Source organism: Patagioenas fasciata, chromosome 9 (assembly GCF_037038585.1).
Source record: "Patagioenas fasciata isolate bPatFas1 chromosome 9, bPatFas1.hap1, whole genome shotgun sequence".
Taxonomy (NCBI): domain Eukaryota; kingdom Metazoa; phylum Chordata; class Aves; order Columbiformes; family Columbidae; genus Patagioenas; species Patagioenas fasciata.
In genome coordinates, this window is record NC_092528.1 from 21,404,236 (window position 1) to 21,416,949 (window position 12,714).

General features: G+C 44.4%; 1 protein-coding gene across 8 annotated transcripts in view; it reads left to right on the plus strand.

Moving 5' to 3' along the window:
* LOC136105257 (calcium-activated potassium channel subunit beta-2) overlaps positions 1-12,714 on the plus strand; it is a 142,502-nt gene that overhangs the window by 114,536 nt on the left and 15,252 nt on the right. For 7 of the 8 annotated variants that reach the window (XM_065844933.2, XM_065844932.2, XM_065844934.2 and 4 more), the window contains one exon: positions 11,166-11,276. The exons of the other annotated variant lie outside the window; for it this stretch is intronic. In XM_065844933.2, coding sequence (XP_065701005.1) covers positions 11,166-11,276 — 111 coding nt within the window. The remainder of the gene's footprint in view (positions 1-11,165; positions 11,277-12,714) is intronic. 8 annotated transcript variants of the gene reach the window in all.

Genomic DNA, 12,714 nt, shown 5'->3' on the forward strand with positions numbered 1-12,714 from the left:
TCCCTAGAGGTGTTTGAAAGACTTGTAGATGTGATACTTAGGGATACGGTTTAGTGGTTGACTTGGCAGTGCTGGCTTAACGGTTGGACTTGATGATCTTTAAGGTCTTTTCCAACCAAAATGATTCTATGATTCTAAGCCACCCACCCACACTAATACGCTCAGACAGACTTGCAGTTCCCCCAGCACACGGCAGAGTGAGGAGCAGGATGGTTGCTGAAATAACAGGATTTGCAGATTTTAGGGACTTGAGTGAGGACTTTTCCTGGATCTCCAGCCTGCTCTGGTCATCAGAAGCTGGACTGCTGGGCAGCAATGTGGGCAGGTGAACCTGCCTGCAACTGTTCAGTGCTGGACCTGTCACTGACTTTGTTGGAAAGACAATTCTTGCTCGAAAGGCAATTCTTGCTGGCTGCTTTGCACTTGAACTTCTGTAACCAAGATGAGCATCTTCCAGGAGCTACTACAAAATAACTTTCCACAAATGGCGCAGTAACTGAAAATCTATTTCAGTGTGTTGCCAGTGCACAGTTTTGCTGCCACCGGTTCCTCAAAGTAGGTTTGCCCAGAACTGTTGAAAAGCAAAACATTCACTGTGCCCTGGGGGAAATGAAGCGTGAAAGTCCCGTTATCACTGACAGAAGTTTTGTCTCTAATTTCCCGTCTACTCTTCTGAATGTTAATCTACAGTATTGGCACATAAGCTTTAACGATAGATACGGATTCCACATAGAAAGCAACAAAATATTAGTCAGATAGGCTGGTGGTGTCTGCAAATTGTGGTGTGGACACTCATGTTTCAAGAAAGAGAAATTATAGGACAAAATAATGTTGTTATGTTGTTATGTAGATTGAGAGAAAATGCTAGCACAGAATAGGATGAAGTAATGGACCAAAAGCTGATTGATTTTTTTTCATCTTTAATCCATATGGGATCCTGCACAGCTCCTCCTCCCTATTCTTATTATTATTTGTGTTTAGCAGATGAATAAAATAGCACACGAGGCAAAAAATCTGAGAAGAGAGTAATAATGTGATGCATAGTGTTAAGTCGCTGTTTTTGGAAATATCCATTTATCTTGGTTAAAGGAAAGCTTAGCCCAAGTACTAAGCCAAGTAATCATAATTAAGGAGAGAAAAAGACATTCACCTCCTTAGAAACTCGATACTCTTCAACAGTAATAGCACTGCAGTGACATTGTTCAAAGCTGGATGCTTGCTGTAATTAATATAGATTATTGTCATATAAGGAACGGAAGCATCTGTGCCTGCTCCTACCATGTTTTCATTTCTAGACCAGTTATGAGACCAAAATACAGTGGGTTTTTGTTTCACAGACATGGTCCTTTCACTATTCTGAGTGCTCCGCTGGCCTCAGAGGACTGTAAAGATTTTGTTCTCTTTGTTGGCTAAAACCTGCCTAGAGGGCATACGTACACTGTTCTCTCTTATAGAGACTTTTCTTTTATTCTTTCTCATTGTCTTTCCCCCTGACTCATAAGAAAAATTGGTTTTATGCTAAAAAGTATATTACAAGAACATATCTATATAGAGATTCATGAATTCTCAAGCTATTGGTTTTCTAAGGAGGCTGAATATGCATCTGTACCAGTCAGTCTCATGCACTGAACTCCTCCACAAAGCAGGTGATATAGTGCTTGCACTGATTTTTGACCTAACAGAGTGGTGTAGTGCTGTACAATGAGCCCAGCTCATCAGTAGTCATTTGGCTCATTGACTCTGCCAGATTTCCCATCCACTTCATAGCACCACTTCTGTAGGTTTCATTACTACTTTTCTGCAATATGCAGCCGTTCCTACTCTCTTGTGTGTGCACATCAGTGTTATCCTTTACCTTGTGTTCCTTGCCTTTCTAATACTTTGCCTTATCGTAACCCACTTAATCTCTAACTTTCTCTCCCAGTCTTGCTCATCAGGCTGGATTTGATCTATGCCCTCACTACAAATGAATCCATTAGAAAAACTTCCTTCTTCTACTGGAAATAGTTCTCTGGGGCATGCACCTTCCCTGTAGGAATTAAGGTTTTGCATTGTTTTTCCAATCAGGCAGTAGATTTCTGTCTTTAATGTGTGACTTGGAAATCCTTATCAGTGGGCAAAGCAAACAGGGAGCTCTGGAGAGCACATGCTTGAATTCAGGGGTCCATGGAGATGTAGCCATATTGCACACAACTTGGATTCACTAGCCAATAGGTTGATGCCTCTACAGAATTGCATTAAAAAAAATAAGGGTGCTTAAAATATTCAATTCTGTGAAAATTACATGAAATATATGCATGAAAAAAATATTTCCAGTGCTTTTCTACAGCACTTGGGTACAAAATTATGTTTTGTGAATTTGACATAACAACTGATCATCTTCAACTAAGAGGCTACAGATGGTGAAGTATTTGTCCTGAAAGAACGAGGAACAGCCATACAGTGTTTATGCTGCAAAATTTACACTTTTACAATAAGACAAGGAGTAAAGATGCTCATGAGATCCAAGCTGTGTGTTTGCTTTTACCACAGAGGTCCTTATTTCACAGCTCGGTGTCTCAGTCATATCGGTAGGATAGAGCTTTTATATCTGTCCTTCCCCATCAAGCCCATTTCTTAGTTTCAAGGGAGGTAATTAATCTTTACTCAGTGTCTGTCATAACCAGATTTCTCAGCTGATGTGGTCAGTACTACTCACAACTCACCTATAGACATCCCTCTGCATTCAGAGGTCCTCCAGCAGACCCAAGAACCTGCCCATGATGGAAACGTGACTACCAGGCAGCTGCAGACCCAAGCTCATGCTCCTCTCATTCCTCCCATCTGATGACATTTAGATCTCAACTAACCGTGCTTCACATATGCCAGTGGGTTTAATACAATGCTCCACTGACAGTCAGGGAAAATCTACTAGCACATAGTTAACCAACTCGCCTGAATTGCCAGGTCACGCTAACAGGACTGATCCATCACTCCTGTTCCTCTTCCTGGGCCACTGTTTTGTATCAGATCTTTTGCTAACTGACCTGCACAACCCAGTGCCAAAGCGGTTGCCTGCAATGGTGAAGTAGCTTTACACCAGTATCCACAGCAGGACACCAACCTGCCCACTGGCGGAACAGTGCAGGCAGGTGGACTTGAGCAGGGATGAAGCCAATGAAGAGCTTGTGCAAATCACCTCCTTGTTCTGCACCTCGGTGTCACACCTGCACTTTAGCACTAACAACAGACATCTCTGGGTGATGGTCTTCAGTGAGATGTGACATGTGGAACCTCAGCAGTGCTCTGGTGTTCATGCCGACTGCCCGTCCGTCAGCAGCACACGCATTCGGCCAGCTGCAGCCTGCTAGATCCTTGTGAAAATTAACAAGCAGGCTAAATGAGACTGCTGTATTTTGCCACAGAAAATAATGTCAAATAACAGCTAAAATTGGGGAAGGGAGCGGCAAAAGGGGAGCAGAGAAGGCAGGCCAAAGGCAACATATGAGTAGTATTTATTTTTTTAATCCCGTCTCTTTTAGTGTCTGTGATGAGCACTGTAACTAAAGGAATCTAACTGAATTAGAATTTCAATATGTCCTGAGCAGATTGGAGCTGTTTCCATTCATGAACAGCACGTCCCAGCTGTAATTGCCTGCTTGCTTATCCACACAGCTCTTTACAGCTAATCCAAATGTGGACTCAAAAATAAATAGTGCCAGAGCATTGACTTCCCGCTGGGCAGTAGTTTTAGTTCACCTCTGCTTTTGCTTTGTTCCGGCTGGTGCTCTCAATGGCATGGGGACTGACTCAAAGGGGATAAAAGATGACTGACCTGCCCAAGGAATTAGGTGGGACAAGAAACACTCCTGCTGTATCTGCCCTGGATGTTTGTGCTTTTCCTCTGGGTGCTGCTCTGCATCTGTTTATCTTTCTCTGCCCCCACCTCTCTCCCCAGCCACATTGCTTGTGTGATCTGCTGCTGCTTAGTGGCTTCGCTAAAGGCTGCTGATGCCTCCCCTATCCCCAGCACCACTCTTGCCTTCCCTGTGCTCCTGCCCACAAACACGCCATAGGGTTTTAGCACTGCTTTCCTGAAATGAAATACTCTCCTCAGGGACATTTAAAAGCTGTGTACTTCTCAGATCAGGCCTTCTCTGGGGGGGTGTAAAGCTGAAGCACAGCTGCACAAAGCTGGAATTGGAGGAGATGTCCCCATGGATGGGACTTGGCATTTCCCCAAAGCAAAGCTCAGCCTTTGCTCTCTGGCATGGGAATCTGTATGTATGTTCGCTCTTCTACCTCTTTGCTGGGTGGAAAGTGGTTTTCCACCATCTCTTAAGCTATTTTCTCCACTACATCCACCACAGACTTCCTGGGAGACTTTGGCCACGTCTCAGCAGCCTCTGTGCCTGTGTTCATCACCTGTGAAAAGGCAGTGCAAACATCCCATTGCTTCTGTGTGGGATATAAATACCAGGGCCTTGAGATGACAGTGGTGTAGGGACGTATCAGTCAAGTCAGAACCCATGTTACTTCAGCCTAGTCAGAGGTGATCAGCTCCCACTGTGCAACTAATTATTCTTAAAAATAGTCTTTTTAGTACCCAAAAGAGCCTCCTCTAAGATCTGGTAAAGTGGGTAACCACAAAATCTCAGCTGGTCATTCCCTCTGCATGACCATCAGAGAGACTGACTTCAGCACGAAACTAGAGCTGGAAACAGCTCCCAGCCCTGGGAGTAGAGAAGCAATGCAGCAGTGAGCCTCCACTTCATCTGCTTTCTCTCACCCTCTGTCAGTTTCCCGCTGGGTTTATCATGGAAAGATTGCAGGACATGGAGCATCTTCACTGTCACTCATGTGCTCGTAGCCAGCCAGCCAGCCCCAAGACCATATAGCTCTTCTGGTGCAGTGTAGCACCTAAGGTGATATAACCCTCTGCAAACACAGAGAAGTGTGCTAAGACTCAAAGGAGAGGATCAAGTGAGGTAGTGTAGCACTTTCACTGTCTTCATCCTCACCTCAAGGCTGCTTCCTCAACAGTGAAATGCTATCTGGTCTTCGGCAGAGCAGATCTCCCCATCAAACTTTCTTGGCTCAGCTGATGAGAGGCATGGTGCAGCGAGGTGACCCAGCGCTTGCCACTGCTGCACCCCATCCCAAAGACAGCCAATTTTACAGGCAGATTGTGCCCTCCTCAACCCCAGAGATCAGCTGAGGTGATGAATACAGTGCTTGTCCAATGTGTCACTTGCTATGTAAATCCAAATTCAGTACAGAAAGCTAAAAATGTTTGCAGAGTCCTGGCAGGCAAAGGGGACAATTATCCTCAGCTGTTCCTAACAAATGTTGATACCCGGCGACTGCGTATCAAGAGAGACATTGCCTCGTGCTGGGATTGCAAACTCACCAGCACCAAAACAGGCAGATGATAATAAGGGCTGGCTCTTCACTAGATGCTCTGCTACCTGAAGGTGGCCTGAAAGTGTACTCCACCAGGTACAGTGATGGGATAAGCAAATCCCTTGTACAGATGAGGGAGCTGAGGCCATAGTGCCAAACTGCTCTGAGCTGGCCTGGAGGTTGCCAAAGAAGAGAAGCTGGGATTTTCTTGCTTGCAATGACAGGCAGTAGCTCCCTCCTTTGTATCTGACCTAGGAACACAGGAATTTCTCCAAAAAGTTGCAGTTTCAAGCAGTTAAATCAGTAAATTAAGACTAAGACAGTGCAGCCAGGGTGAGCAGAATATGTCATCATGGGGAGGGTAAAGTATAGGAAGAGGCATTGGGGCAGTAGGGAGGAAAAACAAGGAGAAGGATATTTTAGTTAAAAAGCTCAGAAAGAATAAAGACCACAAAACCTGCAGCCATGCTGTGTGGGTTACTTAGATTAGTACTAGGCAGGTAGCTCTTACTAAAGGGGAAGGCTAGGAGTGACAAGCATCATTAAAAAGCAAGTTTTTTCAAAACACAGAAAGCCAGCACTGGAGGAAAAAAAAACAAAAACAAACAAAAAAAAAACCCACAAAACAAACAAAACAAACAAACAAACAAAAAAAAAAACAAAAAAAACCACAAAAAAAAACAAAAAAAAAAAAAATAACACCATCATGAGAAGCAAACCTGTAAGATTTAGAGGTTATTTTGAAATGTTTAATTTTGAAGTGTGAACATATTGCATGTTGTCATATAGCAAAGAGTCAGAGATACTTCAGCCTTTCTGAATATGTCTCTTTCTCCTGTATATACTGAGGAGAGGGAATTAAGGATTGTAAACGATGACTTTCAGTTAAAAGAAATTTTGCCTTTGTAAACAAAACCAAAAGTCTCCATGTTCCACACACAACTAACCTACATCCCCATGTTACTGGCTTCAGGTGCCACTGGCAGCCCTGTTCTCCTCCCCCTTTGGACATGGAGGGTCTTAGACCTGCTTGTACTGTGAGAGCCCAGCAAGGCTGCCCTGGGTCTCCCTCATTCAACTCAAAAACTAGATGGAAAGACCTGAGCTCTGGGGAGATTTAGATGAAGGGCCAGAAATAGAGGTAAATTCATTAATGAAGCTTCATTAGCCATTAGTCTTCCTAAACTCTTATCAGTACATTAACACATGCTGCCAGTTGCCCATTTTTCCCTTGCCATTACGAGGAACCCCAAATTCAAGGTCATCTGCCAGCTGGATTAGTCAATTAGTACAACCAGAGCTCCTGAGATGCTCCAAAGAGAACAGTTATTTATGTCATTCTGTCCTGCACTGTGCCCATTAGCTTGCAGAACAGCAAAGTCCAGTCACGAGGCAGAAATACACCACTTGATATTGCTGTTGCTGCTTCACAATTTAGTGTTGTTACTGCCAGAGCGTTGAATGTTCCCTAAGTGGTAACTGTCTTCTACTAATGCAGATGCATTTCTTTTATGAGTTAGCTTATTGCTGTTGTTCTTAGTCCATGCTTGCCATTCTTCTGTTATGCCCACAGACAAGTAGAATTAGGGCAAGCCAGATACTGTACTCAGATGGAGACTTGCAGCGAAAACAGATATTTTGACTATGCAAGAAACACTAACGTCTGAATTGTGTCAGAAGAAGGGAGTGGCCAGCCAGGTGTTCACCTGATTTCTGGTTTGCATCTTCAGTGCTTTGGTGTTCAAATGAATCTCCTGGATGGGAAATATTGGGATGAAGCATCCAGAGTGCTTGGCAGAGTGGACACTGCAGGGTGTGGGTGTATTCAGACAAAGCTTAAGAGGTCAGTGATTGTATCTGCAGGTGAAAGTTTAGCTTTTGTTGGGTTTTGATGAGTCAGGGTGTCTTTTATGAGGCAAAATTAATGCAAGTGCTGTTCTTTTTACAGTGGTGACATTGCCCAGGAAATGAAATGCCATAAGGAGAGCAGAGCTCATTAGTTTGGTGTCATAAATGGTCTCCAAGGTCCCAGAAACCCTGTGATTAATGTAAACATAGACGCAATTACAAATAAACACACATATAAAATGCAGTTTTCCATCTAAAAACGTTGTCCACAACATCCCTTTTCCACAGATGAGGTGACCTAGAGATAAGGGACATTTCATACCAACCGTGACATAAACAGAAGCCTGAGGAAGGAGAGTAGGCAGGCCAGGGTGAAAATGAGGACAACAGAACATGCAATATAGCTACCAAGGTACCAGCTAAAGGTCTTGAGATCCACCCTCAGAATCACATAATTTTTGAAGCAATTCGAAGCAAATGCTGTCACAGTGTGTTTTTTTCACACTGCAGTCCTTTCTGAGGTGATTGCTGTTGGGTGGACATATTGACACTCTTTAGGATGGAGCAGAGTAGTTCAAATCTTGCAAGAACCACTCACGTCTTTATCTTGCAATATCTGAAAAAGTGGAAACCTTGTTAGGTTTCCTACTGAGTTCCATAAAATTCACTAGATGATGATGTACAAGAGAAGGACGAGAACAGGAGAAGACTGAAGAGTGGGTCAGCCTTGGGGAGAATCACTGTTTCAGTATCATGGGCCCCTAGGGTTGCTCCTTGGCCAGTGCAGAGCAGCAAAGTCCATGGGCACAAACATACATGTATTCACAGGAGACTGTACATTTTGTACTCTGTGTTTCTTTCTTAAACATTCGGGATTTATTCAGAATAGACCCAAATGCCAAGAATGAGGTGTGTTTTGTAAAAAAATAAAGCATGGCTTCCTCACCTGTCTCTGTGGCAACTGCACTGAGATGTATCTGTGTTGATGCCCTACTGGGTAAATAGTGAAGGAAACAGCAACATCAAGCAGAAAGTCCAGAGTCCAACCCAGTATCCTTATTCTAAGACTACACAGCAGAAGTCATATCAAGTACAGCAGTTTGCTGGTAATCCGCCCAAGTAGGAATATCCCCTACATACTCCTGCTAGTCAAAAAGCAGCCTGTAGCACCTCTTCTAAACTGATTTTTTAACAGGTATTGTCATGACTTTAGGTGCTCCGTCTGTTCAAGCAATAGCACAATCCACTTTTACTCTAAATGCCAGGCTGACATCCTGCGGTAATGAGTTTCACAGGCGGATTACTTGTTGCATGATAAAAATATGTTGCCAGCAGCTGACTCACGGTGGTAATGGAAAAGAAAAAAAATATAAAAAAAAAGTAATTCATTGCTACTTGTTTTCTCAGAAAAGAGAGAGGGATCTGGGAAGGAATGGGGTTCACAGTCCTGACTTGAGATTAACTCAGGGGAGGAGAAAGGCTTGGAGGTTTGCTAACTGACCTGGTGGAGCAAGACACAGTCCTACAGGTTGCAACCATTCTAAGTTACAAGTCCTCCGAAGGCCTTCAAGGGAGAGTCCTGGGGAGTTTGCATTGTCACTGTTCTGCAAAAGGCTCTTACCTTACACCCAAACCCCACCTAAAGGAAACATGGGCTTTAGTTGCTTACATCTGACCTCTGCTGTGGTGTCACCAGTGTAACAATTTTACACAAAATTAGGTGTGTAATTGGGTGTTAAATAGTGATGGTTAGCTTGGATTGCCCAGTTAATGAGGCAGGCAGCATTAATGCTGTCATATATGGACTGCTCTGGGGCACTGGCTGTATATGGTAGTCTGAAATCACTCTGCTGGGAATTGACACCCCTTTTCCTCCTCTGGCATCCCCTTGGCGGGACAGAGCCTCAGTCCAATACCTGACATGGCCTCTGGGCCCTTGGGTAGTTGCTCTGAGCCTTCCTGCATTGCTTGATGCAGAAACAGCAGCTCCTTGAGTGCAGGCTTGGTGGTCACTGTTGTGCTGTGCTGTCTGGGGTCATGTATGTGCAATGTTACATACCTGAGTGAGGATTAAACCCAAGGTCCTGCAACCCAAATTTCTGGCCATGATCACTATAAAAACACTTTTTAGTCAGTAGGTATATTGATTAGGTCCTAGTAGGTGTTATTTCACCATCTAAGCTATTGTTACGTCAGGGAGGATATACCTCTTTCCACTGTCTATTCCTCAATAATTAACTACAGTGGTTGTAAGGAAAGAAAATACTCTTTTTTGGCTCTTAGAGTGGCAGTGATTATCACAGAGTCAAGGAAGGGGCTGAGGGAGGTTCCCTTCCTTCTACCTCCCTTCTTTTGGGCCACCTTCTGGTCCAATTTGCTGTGCATGAACGCAGCACAAAAGATTTGTGAGATAATAACCATCTGTTATTTCAAGCAAGGTCCCTCCCTGCAAGCCCCGGTCCTGAGCCAGCATCTCTGACCACCCCAGCAACAGGGAGCAGCAGGATCCAAGCAGGGAGGAGGCAACGGGGTCACCAGTTTGACCAGTTTGCCCAGTTTGTGTGTTTGACCCTGCAATGGAGCTCTAGGCTGAGCCCAGATGGAGAGCCCAGTCCCTTGGCACCCATCAGCCTGTCTGTGTATGGACGGATTTTGGCTCCCATCCATGTCAGTCTTCCCCTGCAGCCACCTCTGCAGGATTTAAGTATTCTCGTAGGTTCACCACTATGCAAATATTGAAATTAGTCCTTTGCATGATTATGTAGATAGTGACATTACAGACTTTTTCAGGCAAGGAGCACTAAGGAATTCATGTGCTTCCACTGCTGACAGCATCGACAGCCATTTTTTTTTGTTTTTTTTTCAGTGAGCTAAAGAATAGCCCCCAGTGTACGAAAATCTTCGGTATTAAAGCAATTGGTGTCTGGATTTTTTTTCCTTAGGCCTTTCTCTGAATACAGTAAAATTATAAAGTGCCGTGCCAAATTCTCAGAGATCAAGATTTTAACTGATCCTCACTAAAACCAGGCACAGACTAGGAGGAACTACAAAGGGAGCTGTAGTCAAATAGAGTCTGTGGTCCCAATCTGGCATCTGGAAAGGTCTTTCCTCATATTCAATTGATTTGAGGTAATCAAAATCTGGTAGGAATAACTCAGATGTGAATGTGTCTTGAATCAGGGCGAGAGAGCAGCCTTCTTTAGGAAGCTTTCAACTTTTTATTTCTGTTTCTATGAGATCTAACGGAAGTACAAGGTTTAAATTCAGGCCTTAAAATGATATCCTTCAGACTTTTCCCCTCTTCAAAAGACCCTGAGGACCTGAGAGAAGGCAGCAGGTCTCATACCCTGCTATGAAACAAGTAAACCCCATGGCAGAAATCTAACCAGTCTGGTACCAGTTGGCCTTGGGTCAGTAGTTTCTCTGTGGGAAAAGACATCTTTGTCACATCGGTTACATTTCCACAAAATGCTGCATTTACATCTCATACTTGTGCCTCATTTGGACATTTTCCTTGAGAGTCTAATCACATGGAGAGCTGTTGCACAACCAATAAGCCGTAAGGAACGTGCCTGTGCTGAACAATAGCCACTTTCTACCCCCAAAACACTGACATAAGATCACTGGATGCAGCTATTACCTGTTCTTAAACTACTGATGATTTCTTGTCCATGGTGCAAATACTTTGCAGTGTGGAGCATAGCTAAGCCTGATTAGCCAGGATCAGATTTTACCAGTGGGGCTAATGAGATTTATCTTTCATTCCCACCCACTGATCTGTTCATCCCACCCATCATTTTACATCTCACCTTGACTTAACAAATGGTCTATCTTCAGACTACACTGGGCATGGCCACAGGGGACTTGGCACTCTGGATATGATGTGGTCTGCCTCCTCGGATGGGCAGTGACAAAAATTATCCCTCTTCCCTCAGGTCCTTCCATCGTCCCACTGCATCAAGCAAAGCCAACACTGGGCAACCCTCTAAAATGTTTATTTGGACCAGTGGACGGGGCTCTACATCTTACAGACATGATGAGAAAAGGTAAACGGCATCTGTGCTGATTGTCTCTTACAGATTTGACTCTTTAGGAGTGTAGCCTGTAGCTTTTCTTCAGTGGTGGCACTGAGAGGGGAGCAAGGATGCCTCTCACCCCCTGGCTACTGCTCCGCCGACAAGACCAGCCGAGGAGTGCCAGGGCTAACATGTCAAACCAAAACAGAGTGAAGGGACAACGCTAGAGCCATGGTCAAAGCATTCCTTGCCCCCAGGACATCAGCAGCACACTGTGACCATCTCTGAGGTCAGCACACACACCTTGAACATTTGAAAGCACACTAAGCCCCAGCCACAAGTTTTCAGCCCCAGTTCCAACCCTGTGAAGCCTTTGTGCCCTTTGCAGGAGTCCTGATTCCAGCCATCAACCCACACCACTCCCACACACCCCTCCAGAAAACACCCATCCTGCCCCCGTCTCCTCTCCCCCAGCCACATCATTGCCCTGTATAACTTTTACACATCTGGATGGTTCATCCAGCTGTCAGAGATGTTTCTGGTTTATGTGCGTGTGTATGTAACGATAAGCATGTGTGCAACACATTGCCCAATAGCCAGGGGATGACAAGCAACTTGAAAGTGAGCTGGTTACTGGTAGCTGACCAGCCCACTTAAGTGATGTTGCTGGAGGGAACAGGCTGAAGGAGACAGAGGAATAAATGAGCTATTGAATCTCTCAGGGGAGCAGGGAATTACACAGAAGAGAAGGAAAGGATAGGAGAGGTTTTAAGTCCACAAAGGCAGCACTCAGTTGGGAATGAAAGAAGTTAAACATTTCTGATGAAAGAACAATTATCAGTAACACTCATACTCCTTCTTCCAAAAACTTTCTCCTTTGTAGTGAGATTTGCTGGACAGCCTGTCTTGTCACAACCAGACACATTTCCCTTTCTTTCCCCCTTCCCTCCTCTCCTTCAGTTCCCCTTGCAGGGGGAACCATTAAATGTAATCACAAAAAAATCAGACTACGGTGAATCAAAAACAGAGGTCAATGTATCTACAGTACCAATTAGCAAAACACACTCTTCAGTTATTCTATTGAGACGTTACTGCTGGCATCTGCATGGGAAAATGCACTCATGAGTCCAGACAGCAGAGCTGCCCTCAGGATGCCAAGTTTCTTTGGAGAATTGGCCCATTTGCTGAACTTTTCTGCAAAGCCTTCATTGGTGTTCAGCCCTTTTGACAATCTGATCCCAAACAGATATTTTGAAGCCACAAAGGGCAGCTTGGCAGCAGGTTTCCATGGACTTTTGATTGGAACTGGTTATCTAATTGCCCCATGTACTTCTGAAAGTCTCTAATTGAATTTTCCCCAGGCTAATATTCTTCTGTGCTAAAACACTCTCACAGACAGGATTGTCCAAGGTTAGACAGTCGGAGGAGATATCTGCCCACACACTGGGCTGGCTGGAAACCGTGTGCT